Here is a 16,232-nt window from a genome sequence, read left to right as displayed (position 1 = left end):
CATCAGTGACTTCTAAGCTACACATAATAATCCAATTCTGTATTCATTCATTCATTCATTCATTCATTTGATTGATTGATCACTTGAAAGATGACGTGACGGCGACACCAACTGGCTCGACCAGGATTCAAGACCATACAAAGGTATTCAATGATCGTACATATATGACATAAAGTTGATTGGAGATGCTTTTAATCTCGTAGTGTGGCAGGCACACCAAATCCCCGAACGCCTCATGACCCAAACAAATGCCCATGAATATCCCGTGAAGTGAAAGTCTCACGCAGTTTCCCTGCAACGCCAAAAGTACCATAAAAGATTGCCAACCAGCCTTGCCTTGTGTTTTGCCGAACGCCTAGTGACTGAACCTAATGGAATGTTCAGGCACCAGAATATACTGCCGTTATACCTCGTCCACACTCTACTCTCTGCTCAAACCCCACTGATCTGCCTTTGAGTTTGACCTTTTGCTTGGGCGTTATCTGGAAGCGATGACTTTCTTTTTCAAGCTTTTGTTTCACCAATCCCTGTGCACTGGCTGAGCGGTCCGTTTCGGCATCGATGTCCAGCGGTTGAATGTACGTAGGTGTCGCTACATTGCTTCTTTTGCCACTGCCAATCTGGTAGAATTCGTTGTTTCCCCAGAATAGAATATCGCGGCCCCAGTTGGTATCATTTTCAGTCAATCGCCTCGCATTTCCAGCCACCGCAACACTAGCCACATTATCCATGACGGCAGCGGCATGCGAAGCGCCGACGGAAATGTAAGCAAGTCGAATGGGAACAGCGTGGTTCGCAATTTCATCCCACTCGAACAATCCAGAGAAGGAAGGGACCTTGACGGGGGTTGATTGGGTGTGAATCCAGCGACCGGTTCCCAGCTGTCCTGCCAAGCCATAGCCGAAGGCCCAAGTGTCTGCTGTCACACGGCCAGGGTGCGATGGTCCTGTTTTAGGGAGGTTGGCCTCCATCGTAATGAAAGATGTGTTACCTCCGGCATATACGCCCTTGACTGAGGCTTGCAAACCAGTGCCAGCGTATAGCTTCTGCGTTGGGAGCAACGACGGAGCGTCAATGTGGAGTGCATCTGCGTTGAACTCGAATCCCAGCTGGCCAGCAGAGTTGTCGCCAAAGCTAAAACAGCGTCCGGCGGCGTCACATACTAGACTATGGTAGTCTCCTGCTGCAATTCTGGAAATGGGGAAGCCTTTGAGCGTTGTAATCTCGTGAGGAATATCGAAAGGACCAGGTGGCCGAGTTTCGAATGTTAGTCCCGGTATACCGAGTTGCCCCTTTGATGGAAAATCTTGTGCCCCTGACGCGAAGGAATAGACACGACCTGTAGAGCTCAAAAGAAGTGCATGCTCGAGGCCAGATGCGATATCAGTAATCCGCTCGTTCCAGCCAAGGGACTCAGGCGTCCGAATGCGATAGGATATGGTCTCCGAAGAGCCCCAGAAAGGTATCCAAGAGGTGGATGTAGGCTTAGGACCAGAAAGCTGCTCCTCCTTCGAAACGGGTATCGAGTAGACTGCACCGGATGCAGAAAGAGCAATGATTCGATCTCTGGATATGGCAAGAGATATCAAGTTCTTGCCATGCAAAGTCTCGGTCGGTGCTTTTGTATCTTTGGCGTAATCCTTCCCCCACTGCAGGAGGTTTCCCTTCTCATCGATCGCGGCACCAAAATTCTTATCAAGCTTTATATCCCGTAGTAATTTGCCATCAAAGAAAGATATCCTCCTAGGCGTCTTGATGAAGGTTTCGTCTGAATCTGGAGCAACGACCCCTCCAGCATTTGAGCCCCATGCATACACACCAGGGTTTTCCCAACTCTTCACCACTTGCAGATGCTGTGAACTTATGATATTGCGGTTATCCTCAGCCCCGTGTGCGGCTCGCCTAGGTTGCTCAAAAGTCAACTCCTGCTCTTTCGGCGGCGGCTCCTCTGCATGCACTTCCCGAAACAATCGCTCCCCGTGGTACCACTGCCATGCTGAGGCTGTGCCCCAAAGAGCTGAAACTGTGACTATAGATCGTACGAAATGCTGTTGGCGGCGCTGGGCGTATGGGTGAGCTGCCACGGCACGGATCCTTGGCCGGGCTTTACTCGTAATGTTTCTGGTGCATGATGGCGCTTGCGAAAGACGTATTGCGGGTCTCGACAGGCAGCGGGTCCTATACATTATGTATGGTGTGGTGGTGGTGAGATGATGGAGATTTCGGATTGCGCGGCTCACAGCAATTGACAGAGGCGCGAACTCTGGAGTGAATCAGAGCGAGGGCATTTGCAAAGCTCCAAGATAAGCGACTATCAAGCCAGCAATTGGTAATATAAAGCGCCTCGATAGCTTCGATCTTTTGACCACGGCGACATCGGGCAAATCTAGAACGTCATTACTTTCGTAAGAGTACGTGCATGCTCCATAGTAATCGATAGAGGGCGGAGTTACTTCGGAGCATGCATCCCCTCCATCAAGCCACGCATGGAGTTTAGATACAAGCACTAGTTAGTCCCCATTGACCCCCGACAGCAATTGTAGCTTTCCTACGAGTACCAGTAATTAAACAACACCGATTACACTAGCACCACCACCACTACCTTGGACTTCCACCATTGCTTGCAATGTACGAAGATTCGTGGTATAATGCCTTTGTCCCGCGGGCTGCCAAGCCTGTTCAATCTACCACCCATCGGCGCCGCGAGTCGCTGCTCAAACAGCCAAACGTAAGCCCATCGTCCGCTCTGTCGGTATGTCGAACAGTATTGATCATGTCTTGTGCAGGAGGGTAAGGCTGACGTCGAGCGCGCAGAGGGTATTGCGGAGACCATAGATGAAGGTTTAGAAAAGGTCATTGGGCCTCCGCAAGCAACCGTAGCTCGAAGGGCCAAATCGTACAGCGACTTCTACAACGTAGTAAGGGCACACCTGAAGAAGGAGGAGGAGCTAGAGAAGAAGAAGAACCATGGGGCATTGGCCAGTGAGCTGGACTTCGCCGAATGGTATAGCGAGATCGACGAAGAGCTCCTGGATGTCAGCCACGACGACTACAAGTATGCTACGAAGCCAAACGTCAATCATATTCGAAATTGACATGCTAACTCTGTGGAAGGCTCTACGCAGAACAGCTCCATCTTACTCGATCGCATCTTGACAACGTCATCTCGGACACCACCTCGACACTCGACATTCTTGCGTCCCTAACCGAGTCCTTCAAGATCGTGGAAACCCAGACCACTGCGTTTCAGACTCAGTGCGAAGGTCTGATTGAGGATCAGAAGCGGATAACCAAATTAGCAGATGACATGGAGCAGAATCTAAGATACTATCTCTACCTCGAACCTATAACGAAGAGACTCAATGCACCGGGTGCCGGGAGCATTGTGAGAGGAAAAGAGTTCACCGAGATGCTAGTCAACTTGGATAACTGCTTAGACTTCATGCAAGCACATCCAAACCACCGCGAATCAGCCACATACCGTTCACGATATCGTCTCCTCCTCACTCGCGCTTTGACCCTTATCCGCGTCCACTTTACGGAAGCCCTCCGCGAGATCGCTGCAGATGTTTCGAGACGGATTGCCGATCGTCAACTGAACGACACAACCATGTCAGCGCTTCTCTATGCTAAATTCCGAGTTGGTGCGCCGGAACTGAAGAGGATTGGTCTAGAAATACAAAAGCGCGCAGTGCTGCCTGAAGGTGCTGCACCTGGGGCAGAGGCAGAATATCAGAGTCTGATGAATGAGCTTTACCAGAGTTACTCCGCCACTCGTGGTCGTCTCATCCTTCCTATTGTGACCAAGAAGATTGGAGAGATTGCCCAGGCTCCTAGCACTTCAAAAGACTTGGTGTCGTTTGCTCGAAGTAGCATCAGCTACATCCGTGGTATTTGCTTCGATGAATATGACTTATGGGGTGAATGGTTCGATGGCGAAGGCGGACTGTACGACTTTTTGGAAGCCATGTGCGAACCACTGTACGATCATCTCCGTCCACGAACTATCCATGAGACGCAGATTTTGAAACTTTGCGAGTTATGCAATTTGATTCAAACGCGCTACATGGAGGAGGATGAGGAAGAAGAAGATACGGATGAGGAATCTCCCATTAAGAGCAAATTGGATTTTACCACTCTTGTGCACCCGGCACTACAAGACGCACAAACCCGTCTTGTGTTCTTATCACTAGCGATCTTACGCGATGATATCGAGCGTTACAAGCCGAAACCAGAGGATTTGGATTATCCTGCTAGGAACAAGAAGCTCAAAGCAGGAACCAAAAAAGCCAACGGGCCAGTCCTTTCTGGAAAACGAAATCCAAAGCAGGATGTACCGTCCGCCCCTCCTATGCCCAAAACGCCGATGGTCGTCGAGGAGGAGGATGACTCGGAAGCCCGCTGGAATTTTAATACGGAGGCAGCATTTGAAGATTGGTACCCGACCTTGCGAAAGGCGATCTGGCTGCTCAGCAAGATCTACCGACTGGTTCACGTACGTTTTCTTTCTAAACCAGGTTACTCTTTACTAATGGCATGCAGTCCTCGGTCTTCGACGATCTTGCTCATCGCGTCGTACATGGTACAACTCATAGCCTCACCAGCGCCAGCTCACAGATTGCCAAGTCTGCATCGCCGACTGATGCATCCCTCTTTTTGATATCCCACCTCCTACTTCTGAAGCAGCAGATTGTTGCATTCGACATAGAATACGTCACTCCTGAGACTGATCTGCAATACGACTTCCAAAGCATTACCAACACTTTCTGGGAACTTCGATCCCGCGGTGGTCTCTTCAATCCAAGAAACCTCATGGGAATGCTGATTCCCAAAGTTGTAGAGAATATGCTTGATGCGAAAGCTGAAGTAGATGCTAGGTTGAGACAGGCGATCAATGACTTTACAGGCCAATTTGTGGAGAGAATGACTGCACCGATCGCCACCAAGGGTGCCAAAGCTGTACAGAAATTTCCCATCGCCGAGGCCGCAGCACGGACATCAAAGGTTCGCCAAACAGTTGAGCATGAGACGCCATTTCTTCGCACGAAGGTTGGCGAGTACATTGAGGATGCTCGGACACGGGAAATGCTTATCGCTGCAGTAATGGAGAACGTGACACAGTCATACGAAGATTGGTTTGATACAGTCTACACGCCGTTAATACAGCAAACGAATGGCACGCCAAGGAGCAGCAAGGGCAAAGGCCGGGAAGACGATGTTTGGGACCCAGAAGCGTTTGGAGAATGGTGCAATGGGGTATTCGGGGTTGGTCTGTTTGGGCTAGGGATTGCCAACCACGAACAAGAGGATGTAGGGGGGGCGAGTGACAATGAAAGTTATAGTAGAGCGAGTGGCCGTACGGGGACTCAGAGGACTGGTGGGCTTCGGATCAAGATGTGAATCATAAAATAAACCTGTCTTGTTAGCCCTATATTTCTTCTCACCTTTCTCCGCTGACCATGGAGGTCTCTTCACTGAACTTCAAGCAATGACCAAACCAGAGTTTGGACTGAAAAAGTCAATGATAGCTCTACGTACTAATATCGTATTCTAATTAAAAAGCATTGTAGCATAGCCAAATGGCGTAGATTCTGAATAGAGACCTATTTATTTCGATTGTGCCATCTACACCCGTACCTCTTAGTAGGTAAAACTTTATAGGCTTGGACCCTAAAAGTCATAGAAACCTTGAAACCTGAAGACCGTACAATACTGAAGACTATTAAGATAGATGTTCTGCATATATTAGCTAGTAGAGCTATGATCAATAATATAGACGCTAATAATGTGTCATGTTACTCGGACTTATTATACGACGATATCGTCTACCTAGCTCACCTCCACAATTGTCGTGGGCGCTATTTGCCCGCTTCCGCAAGCCGACGTCAGGCGCATACAAGCGCCTATTTTCACTAACGTGCGCAAGAGGATGCAAGTACAAATCAACTTTTGTGAAAGCTTATGACGCATTTTCAAAGGGTATATAAATTGTTTTAACGGAAGATTTGTCATAACCACTGGACAACATGCCAGAGTGGTTAATGGGTTAGACTTGAATTTCATGTTCATGTCATCTAATGTCTTCGGACGCGTAGGTTCGATCCCTACTGTTGTCGGTTTTCTTTTTTGCTTTTTTTGCTTTTTTCTGCCACTTCTGGAAACTCGACCAACAATGAACGACGAAGAACGAGATGAATGCATCCATTTAGTAGTAGAGAAAAATATTGATCAGTTAATTATACTTTAATGCTTTGCACAGATGTCTCTGATCCGTTGGTTATATATTTGTTGTGTTACGTGTGTAAGTAAGTACCTACGTTTTAAATGTCTTCATTGCCTTTTGAAATATCTCCCTACTACAGTGCCGCTGTTTCGCTCAACCTCCAGGTATCCTTCTCTTTGTCGTGCTTGACTTTACCCTCCTTCTCCAGTTTGTCGAGTATTTGCAGGACACCATACTTTGCCGGCTCCCACAGGTTCTCGGGATAGTCCTTGTAGATGACTTTGACAATATCCATCGCAGTCCACCCTGCCTCTCTCTTCTGGCCCAATACATCGAGTACTTGCTGCTCGCGCTGTTTTCGGTGTTTGATGTACTCTGCAATCTTCGCTGGTCCGTCTTCGATGACCGGTCCATGGCCAGGGTATGCGCGGCCTTTGAACTGTTTCGCCATTCCCTCGAGACTCTTCAAATAAGTACCAAGGTCCTCGAAGACGGCAGTGCCCTGGCCGAGTACATTGTCGGCTGTGAACATTGCATCGTCTTCCTCCAGCACAAAAGCCATATGGTCCTTCGTATGGCCTGGACAGAAATGCGCCCTCAGAGTCGCGCCCTCGGTTTCAAACTTCTCTCCATCGCTGATGCTCAACCACCCATCTACAGGGTCATTCTTATGCACTTCCGTGTCTGGAGAAAGATTGAGTAAATCCGGAACTCCCTGGATGTGATCGCCATGCCAGTGCGACAAGAGGGCCTTTTCGATCGTGATCTTCTCATCGTCCAATACTTTCTTCAGTGCACTGATCCATTCTGGTTTACCCTCTCCTGTGTCGATCAAGAGACGGCTCTTTCCAGTACCGACAATATATGTGTTTGTGCCTGGAATGATTCAGCATATTCCATTGTATTGCATCCGACCAGCACGCGACAAACCTTGCAGTGTGAACTGTTCCCCTCCGTAATCTCATCAGCCATCCGCGCGAAACCAAACAAAGAAACAAGCACAGATCCATAGCTCCAAAAGCAAACTCACCTTTCCCGGATTACCACCCAAGACGCGAATCACTCTACTGCTGAGCTTCTCGACCGTCGGGAGGGGCTTCAAAGGTTCTGACATTTTGGTTGAATACAGTCTACTGGCGAGAAAGGTCGTGGGAGAAGCACGCAATAATCGCCATGCTGTATACATATGTGCATGTTACATCACGGGCACTTACCACCTCCCCTCCTCCCCTCCCAGAGCTTACCATTCGGCGCGCGGGGCCCAAAGTACCTACCTCGGCCGGGGCGATAAAGATGCATGGGACGACTCGCTTATCGCTTAGCGTCCGAGCTGGTTAGGGTCGTGGGGTGAGGCGAGCATTCGGTATTCATACAACTCTTTTCGGAACCAACCAATTGGAAAGGAAAAAAGGAAAAGGTCAACAGGGGAAAACATGGATGACGAGGAATTGCCGTAGGTTAATATCTCCTCTAGACCCGACTAGGCAGACTAGCATCGAGAAGATTTCTGACATACCGAAAAGGCAACTGTCGGCAGACACATTGAGTGCGCTGAAAGAATTTTATGGCGAGCGAGACACGAGGCAGAAGCAGTTCGAAGACCTCAAGTCGAAGGCGGAAGACGACTTCGACGGGACGCAGAAATGGAGCATGGATGCTTTCACGGAGGACTGGAATGCGAGTCAATTCTGGGTAAGTAGGTTTTGCTAAACTCTCCCCACTCCCCCACTCCCCCAAGATGTGAATCTTGATATGTCTATCCCATAATCCCCAATATTGACGACAGGCAATAGTACAACGATGAGACGGCAACAACACTGGCACGACAGCTCCTAGCCGGAGCAACAAAGGACACCAAGATAGCGGTCGTCTCGGCCCCAAGCGCCTTCATCCAACTGAAGAACCTCCTGGCGTCAGGCGAGTACAAAGAGCGGCCGCAGCTCACGCTCCTGGAGTACGACGAGCGCTTCGCCGTGTTCAAGGAGTTCGTGCACTATGACTTCGAGCACCCGATCCGGCTCCCGGCTGAGATGAAGGGCTCGTACGATCGCATCATTTGCGATCCCCCGTTCCTGAGCGAGGATTGCCAGACTAAAGGTAAGTGAACTTTTCCGAATGCAATACGCGGAGAGGGAATCAAAGAGAAGAAGAGAAGATAAATCTGACTTGGTGTGACACAGCTGCACTGACGGTCCGATGGCTCGCCAAATCATGGAACGCGGATGATTCATTCCGCTTCATCTCGTGTACCGGCGAGCGCATGGAGACTCTGATACAGAGACTCTACTCCAAAGTCGGAACAAATACGACGACGTTTGAGCCTAAGCATGCGAAGGGGCTCAGCAATGAGTTCAGATGTTATGCCAACTTTGAATGTGAGGATTGGAAGTGGGCGTGAAGGAGAGTGGGGATGTTCATGAGGCTGATTGACTGAGAACTGCTGGGGAGGAAGTGTTTCGATTCTATTATGATATCCTCTTTCGTAGAATGGACTATTATGCAAATGACCATGGTGACAAGGGAATCAACATGTCATCAAACAAGCTTTCATTATCTGATATTCTTACGAAGCATGTGACATGGTATCTTGAACATCAAAGTGATCGAGACATTAGCTCCAAGGGTTCCAACAAGCAAGTTTTCCTCTTCATCACTTTGGCGTCTCAGCATCATCGACATATATCACAGGCAAAGGCAAAAATAGATTCATCGATACAGTTGCATTAAAATATATCGTAAGTTGAGCGCCGTAAAACAGGCCATGGTATCATAATACAGTAACAAGTCCACCTCCAGGTCGTTAAGGTAACAGTGACATGATGCTACTCGTGACTAAACGACTGCAAGCTTCATAGCGAATGCCAGTTGGTTGGGGCATCTAGTGCTTGTCGCCGAGGCCAAGGGCGTTCTTGGTCTTGTCGACGATGGAGCCGCCAGAGCTGCCGTGAACCTCGCGGTCCTTGCTGCGGCCAAACTTGTCGGAAATTTCTTGTCCAGTGGACTTGTCATGGTCGGGCTGGAGGCCACTGAGAGGAATGTTAGTGATACGATCGTTGATATTGAGGCTCGAGCAGTGCCTTACCGAGCGGTGGTGTCACCGGCGTCAGTGACGGTCTCCTTCAGCTTCTGCTGGGTAGACTTGGTGGAGTCGGGAGTGATGCCCTCGGAGAGCTTGGTGGAGAAATCCTTGCGGCCGGCGTCAGACATGTTGATTGGTAGTTGGTTGTTGGTGGTTGGTTTGGCTGTTAAGATAGTTGGTTTGAGAATCAAGTGTTGTGAGTTGATGAATGAAAGGGTCTTATGGGCGAGAACGTGAGGTTTATATACAAAATCGCTGGCTATAGGAAATGGAATAATCGCATCACGTCACGTCAGAATTACGGATTCTTCTTTCAGCATGGCAAGCGAAGAACCTCTACAGTGAAGAAACAACTTGTCCATGGCGAACACATGGTCTTGTAAACATCGTCATGATGACGAGCCTGGTCATCAGCGAAGTGGATGTTTGTAGTGGAATCTGTCACGAGTTTGCGATCGAGATGGTGCATTAAGAGGGCTGCTATTCGTTGTTTCAGGGTTTCGCCTTTCCGATGCCTGGACGGTGACAGTGGCGATGTTTGAGGTCAGGCTGGCAGGTTTCTATGCAGGCGAATGGCTGACGACCGGCAACAAACAACTACGTCATTTCAGGGTTCATGCCTCGCATCCTTGCGAACTTTTAAATGGGCATCAGATACATACCACACGATAACGCAGTGAATAATGCGCCAATGCAGGTATTTTGCCATGTGAAAAGTGGACGCTTCTCCACAGATGTTTGCGCAATCCAGCTGTCAACCAACGGGTGCCTGCATAGCGTGTAATAGCGTAGCCTTCAACAAGACCAGCTGACAGGGCTGGTTCCAGCTTCCCGCATCACCAACAATACCGAGCACAAAGGGATCAAGCAAGATCCTGCGCATAACAGTCGATCGCCAGATCGTCAGTGCCGGCTCTTCAGGATGATGCGCTACTATTCGTACTCCTCTGCGAACAACGATCATGTGATTTGAGTCGAAGCAATACAGGTGGACTCCGCTTCAAGGTTTGCGAAGCTCCAAAGCTGGCAATGCTGCATCCTACGAGATATATCTCTTGAAGCCGACGTACTGTGTAGTCGTGTATATACCTCTACGACCTACTCTTATACTTTGTAAAAAGCACTGAATGGGGCGTATTTTTACTTTGGCGGTCTATACTGCTTGTTCAGATTGTTGCGATGCAAATGATGGTGTGGACACAATATCATGATACCACTCAGTAGCTGGTTACAATGATGCGACAGCACGCCTTAATTGTTCAACCATCTTCTACCACACCGCGAGAAAGTTCAAAGACACCCTTCTAATGGGGGTTTTGTCGTTGTTTGGACAGATCATAGAGCACCGAATATGCGATGGTGTTGAACAATCAAATCCTGGTCCTAAGGTGCGACATAGACATGATAGTGAATGTTGTACTTGTGTAGACGGTTAAATGCGACGTAAAGATGCATATTGCCATATCTTCATAGTCGATACGGTGCACAGAGTAGTATCACCTCTTGCGGCGTTTGTACGGAGTACTCCGTATAGTTCCAATGAATGGCGGCCAGAGTATCCCGTGAGTGCACCTGCAGAGGTGTTCATACTCGTACTGTGTAGGACTGTAGATACACACACCGCAACTATGCGCTGGACATGCATTCGCCAGTCCACACATTGAGCGGACAGTTAGTAGACGTGGAAACAAACGAGCAGTGACAACGAGTGCTCGGATAGAGCGTGCACGAGTCGGGCGCAAAGGGGTGCCGACTGAATGTGGTTACTAGTGGTGCTTGCTTTATGAGAGTAGTGGCTCGTGGGTCCGGGGGATGGCAGAGTTTGGGCAAGCGACCGATGATATCTCCAGTGGCATTGTTCCACCATAGAGCATCTCTGCCATTTGCCAGTGCCACGTTGGTGTGCGAAAGTGAAGAGGTTGGAGAGGGAACATGAATTGGTACAGCAATCAGCCAGGAACGAGGTCAACGCTTGGCAAGAGTACACCGTACACTGTACAGGTTAAGGGGAAGGGAAATCCAGAACACGTCGTCACGTATTCCGAGGTGGAGCTAAGAGGATTAATATTAATATTTGAGAATTAATGGCAAGTTTGCAGGTGTGATTGGAGGAATATGAGGGTGGATGGGGAGGTTGGAGAGGTTGGGTGAAGAGTCGAGACGGGATGACGTTCCAGGGCCACGGTTGCCCCGGACAGCGGGAATGTTTTGTTGCCAGCCCCCTCGCATCTCCCAGAGCCTCCTCACCCAGCCACAGCATCTGTCTTCCCAACCTCACAATTTTCAAGCAGCAAAAGTGCCACGGCCTGCAGACAAGGCTTCAATTTTCTCACAAACTAAGCTACCTCTCCCCTTCTCTTCTCTCCAATCCACAATCATCAACCACTCCATTATATTCTGTGTATAGGGAAGCTTCTAACCAGTTGCTTTGGCAGTTCTAGTGACATCCGACCGAAGCCTCAAGAGCAACCCACACATTCGCTCTATATAGGCCACCGAAGATTCATTCCGACCAACCACCCACGACAACAACTGCATTCCTACTCACGACATCCTTTGGATACAAAGCCAATCGCGCGCTCGTTTTCCAACATTCTTTCCAGCGGAATCGAACTTGTCTACCGAGACATTCGGCTGCATTCCACCCCAGAAACCATCTCCCGGCCCTTCGGGAGCCACGAGGAGTTCGACAACAAATTTCAGTTGAGCGCAAAGGAGGAATAGAATCATGGCAGCAAACATTGGCTTTTCGGTGCGCATGCGACGTAAGTACTCCACGTGGTGCCACGCCATCCACGGAATGAATGCAGACTAACAACCTTTTCTAGGGTTAATACCGTTCTTGGGCTACCACCATGTACTCATGATATTGATAGCTGTCGCTATTATATTACTATGTAAGTTTTACAATACTACCGGCATGCAGAAACACACAGACTAACATAGTTTCCAGCACTACTACTTGCAGGATGCTCATCTTCCTCTCCTCTCATCCCCGGCATCTTCCTCATTTCCATGTGGTACGAAAAGTACACACCCACCTACTCCACTGAACAAGTCGATCCAGGCGTTACTGCAGCAATCGCAAACATCGTTGGACAAGCACAACTTGGTGTTCGAGTTGGATACTTCGGCATCTGCATCAACACCGACCATGGTGACTGGATCTGCTCAAACAACGCGACCGCATTGATCGATGGTGTCTCCGTCGACCAGGACCCGCTCAACCTGGTCTGGGTCGCCAGCACCTTCAAGGACGCCGTTGTATTCCCTTACCTCCTGATCGTGGCCATCATTCTCGCCTTCGTCACCTTTATCCTCCTCGCAACCTTCCCAGGATGGCACGCAGAACAAGACAAAGACACCGGTTCCGATGTTGATGTCAAGCCGTTCCCATCCAGGCCAGTCTCCCAGGTTGCCCTCGCCCTTATCTTCATCTCAAGCATCTTCGTCCTTGTCAGCGTGTTATGGCAGCACACGGCCTCCGTGGCTGCTGCAACTATAGCACAAGATCTGGGCAATGGAAGCGTCAAGTCTGGAGTCGGTACCAGTGCAATGGTCCTTGGTTGGTTCGGTTTTGTTCTCCTCATAATTGTGACCATTGGTCTACTAGTTATGATTTTGAGCATCATTGTTCTCGACCGATTGACCGATGACTAGAGAGAAGATACCCAACCACATGAAAGAGGAGGGAACACCACTTCAAGTCAACAACTGACGAGAGGTGGTAAAGATTGTGCATATCCATTTTTTCACCGTTTGCATATTATACGGGCTTAACACTACTATTCGGCCTACTTTCGATTCGTTTCTTGTATACCGACATACCCTTTTTATTAGCGATGTGCTGCAGCTTGCTGCAACCAAACGAATACTGGCATTAATCGGCGTTGGACTGGCTGTTTCTTCGATCACGGAAAACGAAATGAGATGGACAAGGGATCACGAGGTCCCTTGGTGGATGGGAAAGGAGGAATGATGAGATGGAAAGAACTGCCTTATGTAGATGAACCAAATGAAATCAACAGCGACCTAAAAGTCAAAAATTCCCCACCCACACTCTTCTCTGCATGCTCCCACATCTATAGTGATGACAATGACTGGCTCATGTTATATTGGGCTTATAAACAGGAACTATCTAGATCTTGGAAAAGTCTTTCCGACGGGCAACATTGATAGCTATTCATGATGATGTGTGTAGTTGTCTGCATAATGCCATAGTCTGGGGTAGTTGATGCTAAGCTTGATCAAGCAGGTTAGTCCATGGTTCTTGACAAGTCGGAAGTGTTCCTTGACCCCAGGTTTCTATTTACATGCAGCAGCGTCCTTGATAACTACTTAGGTAACTATGTATACATGAATATACGTCTGATAGATGCTAGGATTAATCTACTTGATCGAGTCTAGTCGTGCGTACAACTTGTTCTTATTCCTATTATTTGTTTTATGTCACTGATCGTGAACGTTGGGTGAGTACCTGGGTAGACGAAAGGTGGTCAATCCCGAAACGTGATTGGTCAATGCTGATTTGCGCCGGAGTCGGAGTCCCGGTTGCTCCATATTCTGCAACTAACCGCAGTTGGGTTAGCGCAACCTGCCCCTCGCAGCAAAAAAAGTTCAATTGGTAGATACGCCACCAGCGCGGAAGAACCAAAACCTTTCAAGTTCCTGACTCTCTTAAATTTCTCTCCAGAGACTGAGCTTTTCTTCTCTTCTTCTTTCTTCTTCTTCTTCTTGCCATCCCTCTCCCTTCTTTTTCTTCACCCCATCGAAGATACCCCCTCACATCCATTCACCATGTCTTCTTACGCCCTTCCCAAGTCCCACCAGGACGTATGTTCCCCTCCCCGCCCCCAATACGAACCATTGGGAAAAAGTGCCAGATATTGACTCATAAACAGCTCATGGAGAAGTCTTTGGTCGACACTGACTCTGAGGTCGCTCAGATCATGGTGAGTACTCAGCAATTGAGATCTATAATGATATCCTCGAAGACTAAATCCGTGCAGGAGCGAGAGATCCAGCGTCAGCGCGAGTCCATCCTCTTGATCGCGTCCGAGAACGTTACCTCCCGCGCCGTCTTCGACGCCCTTGGTTCACCCATGTCCAACAAGTACTCAGAGGGTTACCCAGGTGCCCGTTACTACGGTGGTAACGAGCACATCGATGCCGTCGAGCTCCTCTGCCAGAAGCGCGCCCTTGAGACCTTCGGCCTCGACCCTGAGAAGTGGGGTGTCAACGTTCAGTGCTTGAGCGGTAGCCCTGCCAACCTCCAGACCTACCAGGCCATCATGAGGCCACATGAGAGGCTCATGGGATTGGACCTTCCCCACGGTGGTCATTTGAGCCACGGTTACCAGACCCCTCAGAGGAAGTGAGTGATGAAACCATCACATCTTTCAAGAATAGTCTCGCTGACCACACCACAGGATCTCTGCCGTTTCCACATACTTCGAGACCTTCCCTTACCGAGTCAACCTTGACACTGGTCTCATCGACTACGACCAGCTCGAGCAGAACGCCCTCATGTACCGCCCCAAGGTCCTCGTTGCCGGAACCTCCGCATACTGCCGTGAGATCGACTACGCCCGCTTCCGCGAGATCGCCGACAAGGTCGGTGCCTACTTGATGATGGACATGGCTCACATTTCCGGTCTCATCGCCGCTGGCGTTAACAAGTCCCCCTTCCCTTACTGCGACATTGTCACCACCACCACCCACAAGTCTCTCCGTGGTCCCCGTGGTGCCATGATCTTCTTCCGCAAGGGTGTCCGCAAGACCGACCCCAAGACCGGCAAGGAGACTCTCTACGATCTCGAGGGTCCCATCAACTTCTCCGTCTTCCCCGGTCACCAGGGTGGACCCCACAACCACACCATCACTGCGCTCGCCGTTGCCCTCAAGCAGGCCCAGTCCGATGATTTCAAGGCCTACCAGCAGCAGGTCATCAAGAACGCTAAGACCCTCGAGATTGCCTTCAAGGAGCTCGGCTACAAGCTCGTCACCGATGGCACGGACAACCACATGGTTCTCCTCGACCTCAAGCCCCTTTCCCTTGACGGTGCCCGTGTTGAGGCTGTCCTCGAGCAAATCAACATTGCCTGCAACAAGAACACCACCCCCGGTGACAAGTCCGCTCTTACCCCCATGGGTATCCGTATCGGCGCACCAGCCATGACCTCCCGTGGTCTCGGCGAGGAGGACTTCAAGAAGATCGCCAACTACATCGACGTCGCCGTCAAGCTGTGCAAGACCATCCAGGGCGAGCTCCCCAAGGAGAACAACAAGCTCAAGGACTTCAAGGCCAAGGTCGCCTCCGGCGAGGTTGAGCAGATCAACAACCTCAAGAAGGAGATCGCTGCCTGGGCCAGCACCTTCCCTCTCCCCGTCTAAATTCCCAAATACCCTCTTCCCTCTATTTCTCCTGCATAGTGCAAAACATGTTTTCTCTTTTGTGCCGTCTTCAACTCGACAAAGACGAAGACTACGATGATGTATGGGCGGCGTTTCTTGGCGGTGGTGTTTCAACAGAAAAAAAGTGTCTGGCATATATTCATTCAACATCTACGGCGAACATTGATGGTTCGCCTCCTCGCATTCCGGTTTTTCTTTAGAGAACGATACACCAGGCTTAAATTTGGAGGGTGTGCAGAGCAGACTGAGCCCTGTAAAAATACAATAACTTGATATTTACATTTCATTAATTTTCGGTTTGGAGTTGCTGCTTAACCAGTTTACTACCAAGAAACCATTCAATCATGCTCCCTTCCCATCTTTGACAATCTTTTGATTATCTGTGAAGTGTAACAATTGACACTTAACTTCCACGGTAATTATACAATTCTTGAAAACGATTGTGAGTCGTAATGAATCGATATCCATGCAACTCGGCAAGACCTGCCCCTCGATCTACTACCCCTCCGTCCGAGT

The 16,232-nt window shown here is 49.4% G+C and overlaps 7 protein-coding genes and 1 non-coding gene across 8 annotated transcripts; 5 read left to right on the top strand and 3 right to left on the bottom strand.

The window, feature by feature from the left end:
• Window positions 1-31: 31 nt before the first annotated feature.
• Window positions 32-2,388, bottom strand: BU24DRAFT_421451 (RCC1/BLIP-II). The gene has a single exon (XM_033527732.1). The coding sequence runs from the start codon at window positions 2,184-2,186 to the stop codon at window positions 381-383; it is 1,806 nt and encodes a 601-aa protein (XP_033386801.1). The 5' UTR covers window positions 2,187-2,388; the 3' UTR covers window positions 32-380.
• On the top strand, window positions 2,379-5,601 carry BU24DRAFT_491421 (Sec34-domain-containing protein). Its single transcript, XM_033533793.1, has 4 exons — window positions 2,379-2,728; window positions 2,787-3,055; window positions 3,115-4,495; window positions 4,543-5,601. Exons 1-4 carry the CDS (start codon window positions 2,627-2,629, stop codon window positions 5,398-5,400), a joined length of 2,610 nt encoding a protein of 869 aa, XP_033386800.1. The 5' UTR covers window positions 2,379-2,626; the 3' UTR covers window positions 5,401-5,601.
• Window positions 5,602-6,020: 419 nt separating this feature from the next.
• BU24DRAFT_t25 lies at window positions 6,021-6,116 on the top strand. The gene has a single exon. It is a non-coding gene; the product is annotated as a tRNA-Ser (tRNA).
• Window positions 6,117-6,223: 107 nt separating this feature from the next.
• Window positions 6,224-7,474, bottom strand: BU24DRAFT_421449 (Metallo-hydrolase/oxidoreductase). The gene is made up of 3 exons (XM_033527731.1): window positions 7,254-7,474; window positions 7,154-7,166; window positions 6,224-7,099 (listed from the first exon to the last, which is right to left on the bottom strand). The coding sequence occupies exons 1-3, from the start codon at window positions 7,335-7,337 to the stop codon at window positions 6,357-6,359; spliced, it is 840 nt and encodes a 279-aa protein (XP_033386799.1). The 5' UTR covers window positions 7,338-7,474; the 3' UTR covers window positions 6,224-6,356.
• A 126-nt stretch (window positions 7,475-7,600) lies between these two features.
• Window positions 7,601-8,939, top strand: BU24DRAFT_171365 (uncharacterized protein). The gene is made up of 4 exons (XM_033521514.1): window positions 7,601-7,676; window positions 7,747-7,915; window positions 8,017-8,320; window positions 8,404-8,939. Exons 1-4 carry the CDS (start codon window positions 7,657-7,659, stop codon window positions 8,619-8,621), a joined length of 711 nt encoding a protein of 236 aa, XP_033386798.1. The 5' UTR covers window positions 7,601-7,656; the 3' UTR covers window positions 8,622-8,939.
• Window positions 8,940-9,025: 86 nt separating this feature from the next.
• BU24DRAFT_171324 (putative chaperone/heat shock protein Hsp12) lies at window positions 9,026-9,522 on the bottom strand. Its single transcript, XM_033521513.1, has 2 exons — window positions 9,306-9,522; window positions 9,026-9,249 (listed from the first exon to the last, which is right to left on the bottom strand). Exons 1-2 carry the CDS (start codon window positions 9,428-9,430, stop codon window positions 9,102-9,104), a joined length of 273 nt encoding a protein of 90 aa, XP_033386797.1. The 5' UTR covers window positions 9,431-9,522; the 3' UTR covers window positions 9,026-9,101.
• Window positions 9,523-11,887: 2,365 nt separating this feature from the next.
• Window positions 11,888-13,097, top strand: BU24DRAFT_171305 (membrane fusion mating protein FIG1). Its single transcript, XM_033521512.1, has 3 exons — window positions 11,888-12,067; window positions 12,131-12,199; window positions 12,256-13,097. Exons 1-3 carry the CDS (start codon window positions 12,031-12,033, stop codon window positions 12,960-12,962), a joined length of 813 nt encoding a protein of 270 aa, XP_033386796.1. The 5' UTR covers window positions 11,888-12,030; the 3' UTR covers window positions 12,963-13,097.
• Window positions 13,098-13,964: 867 nt separating this feature from the next.
• On the top strand, window positions 13,965-16,024 carry BU24DRAFT_421444 (glycine hydroxymethyltransferase). The gene is made up of 4 exons (XM_033527730.1): window positions 13,965-14,135; window positions 14,204-14,254; window positions 14,312-14,676; window positions 14,732-16,024. The coding sequence occupies exons 1-4, from the start codon at window positions 14,100-14,102 to the stop codon at window positions 15,693-15,695; spliced, it is 1,416 nt and encodes a 471-aa protein (XP_033386795.1). The 5' UTR covers window positions 13,965-14,099; the 3' UTR covers window positions 15,696-16,024.
• Window positions 16,025-16,232: the final 208 nt, after the last annotated feature.

Source organism: Aaosphaeria arxii, assembly GCF_010015735.1.
Source record: "Aaosphaeria arxii CBS 175.79 unplaced genomic scaffold BU24scaffold_3, whole genome shotgun sequence".
Taxonomy (NCBI): domain Eukaryota; kingdom Fungi; phylum Ascomycota; class Dothideomycetes; order Pleosporales; genus Aaosphaeria; species Aaosphaeria arxii.
The sequence above is the reverse complement of the archived record's forward strand: the minus strand, read 5'-3'. Positions and strand labels throughout refer to the sequence as shown.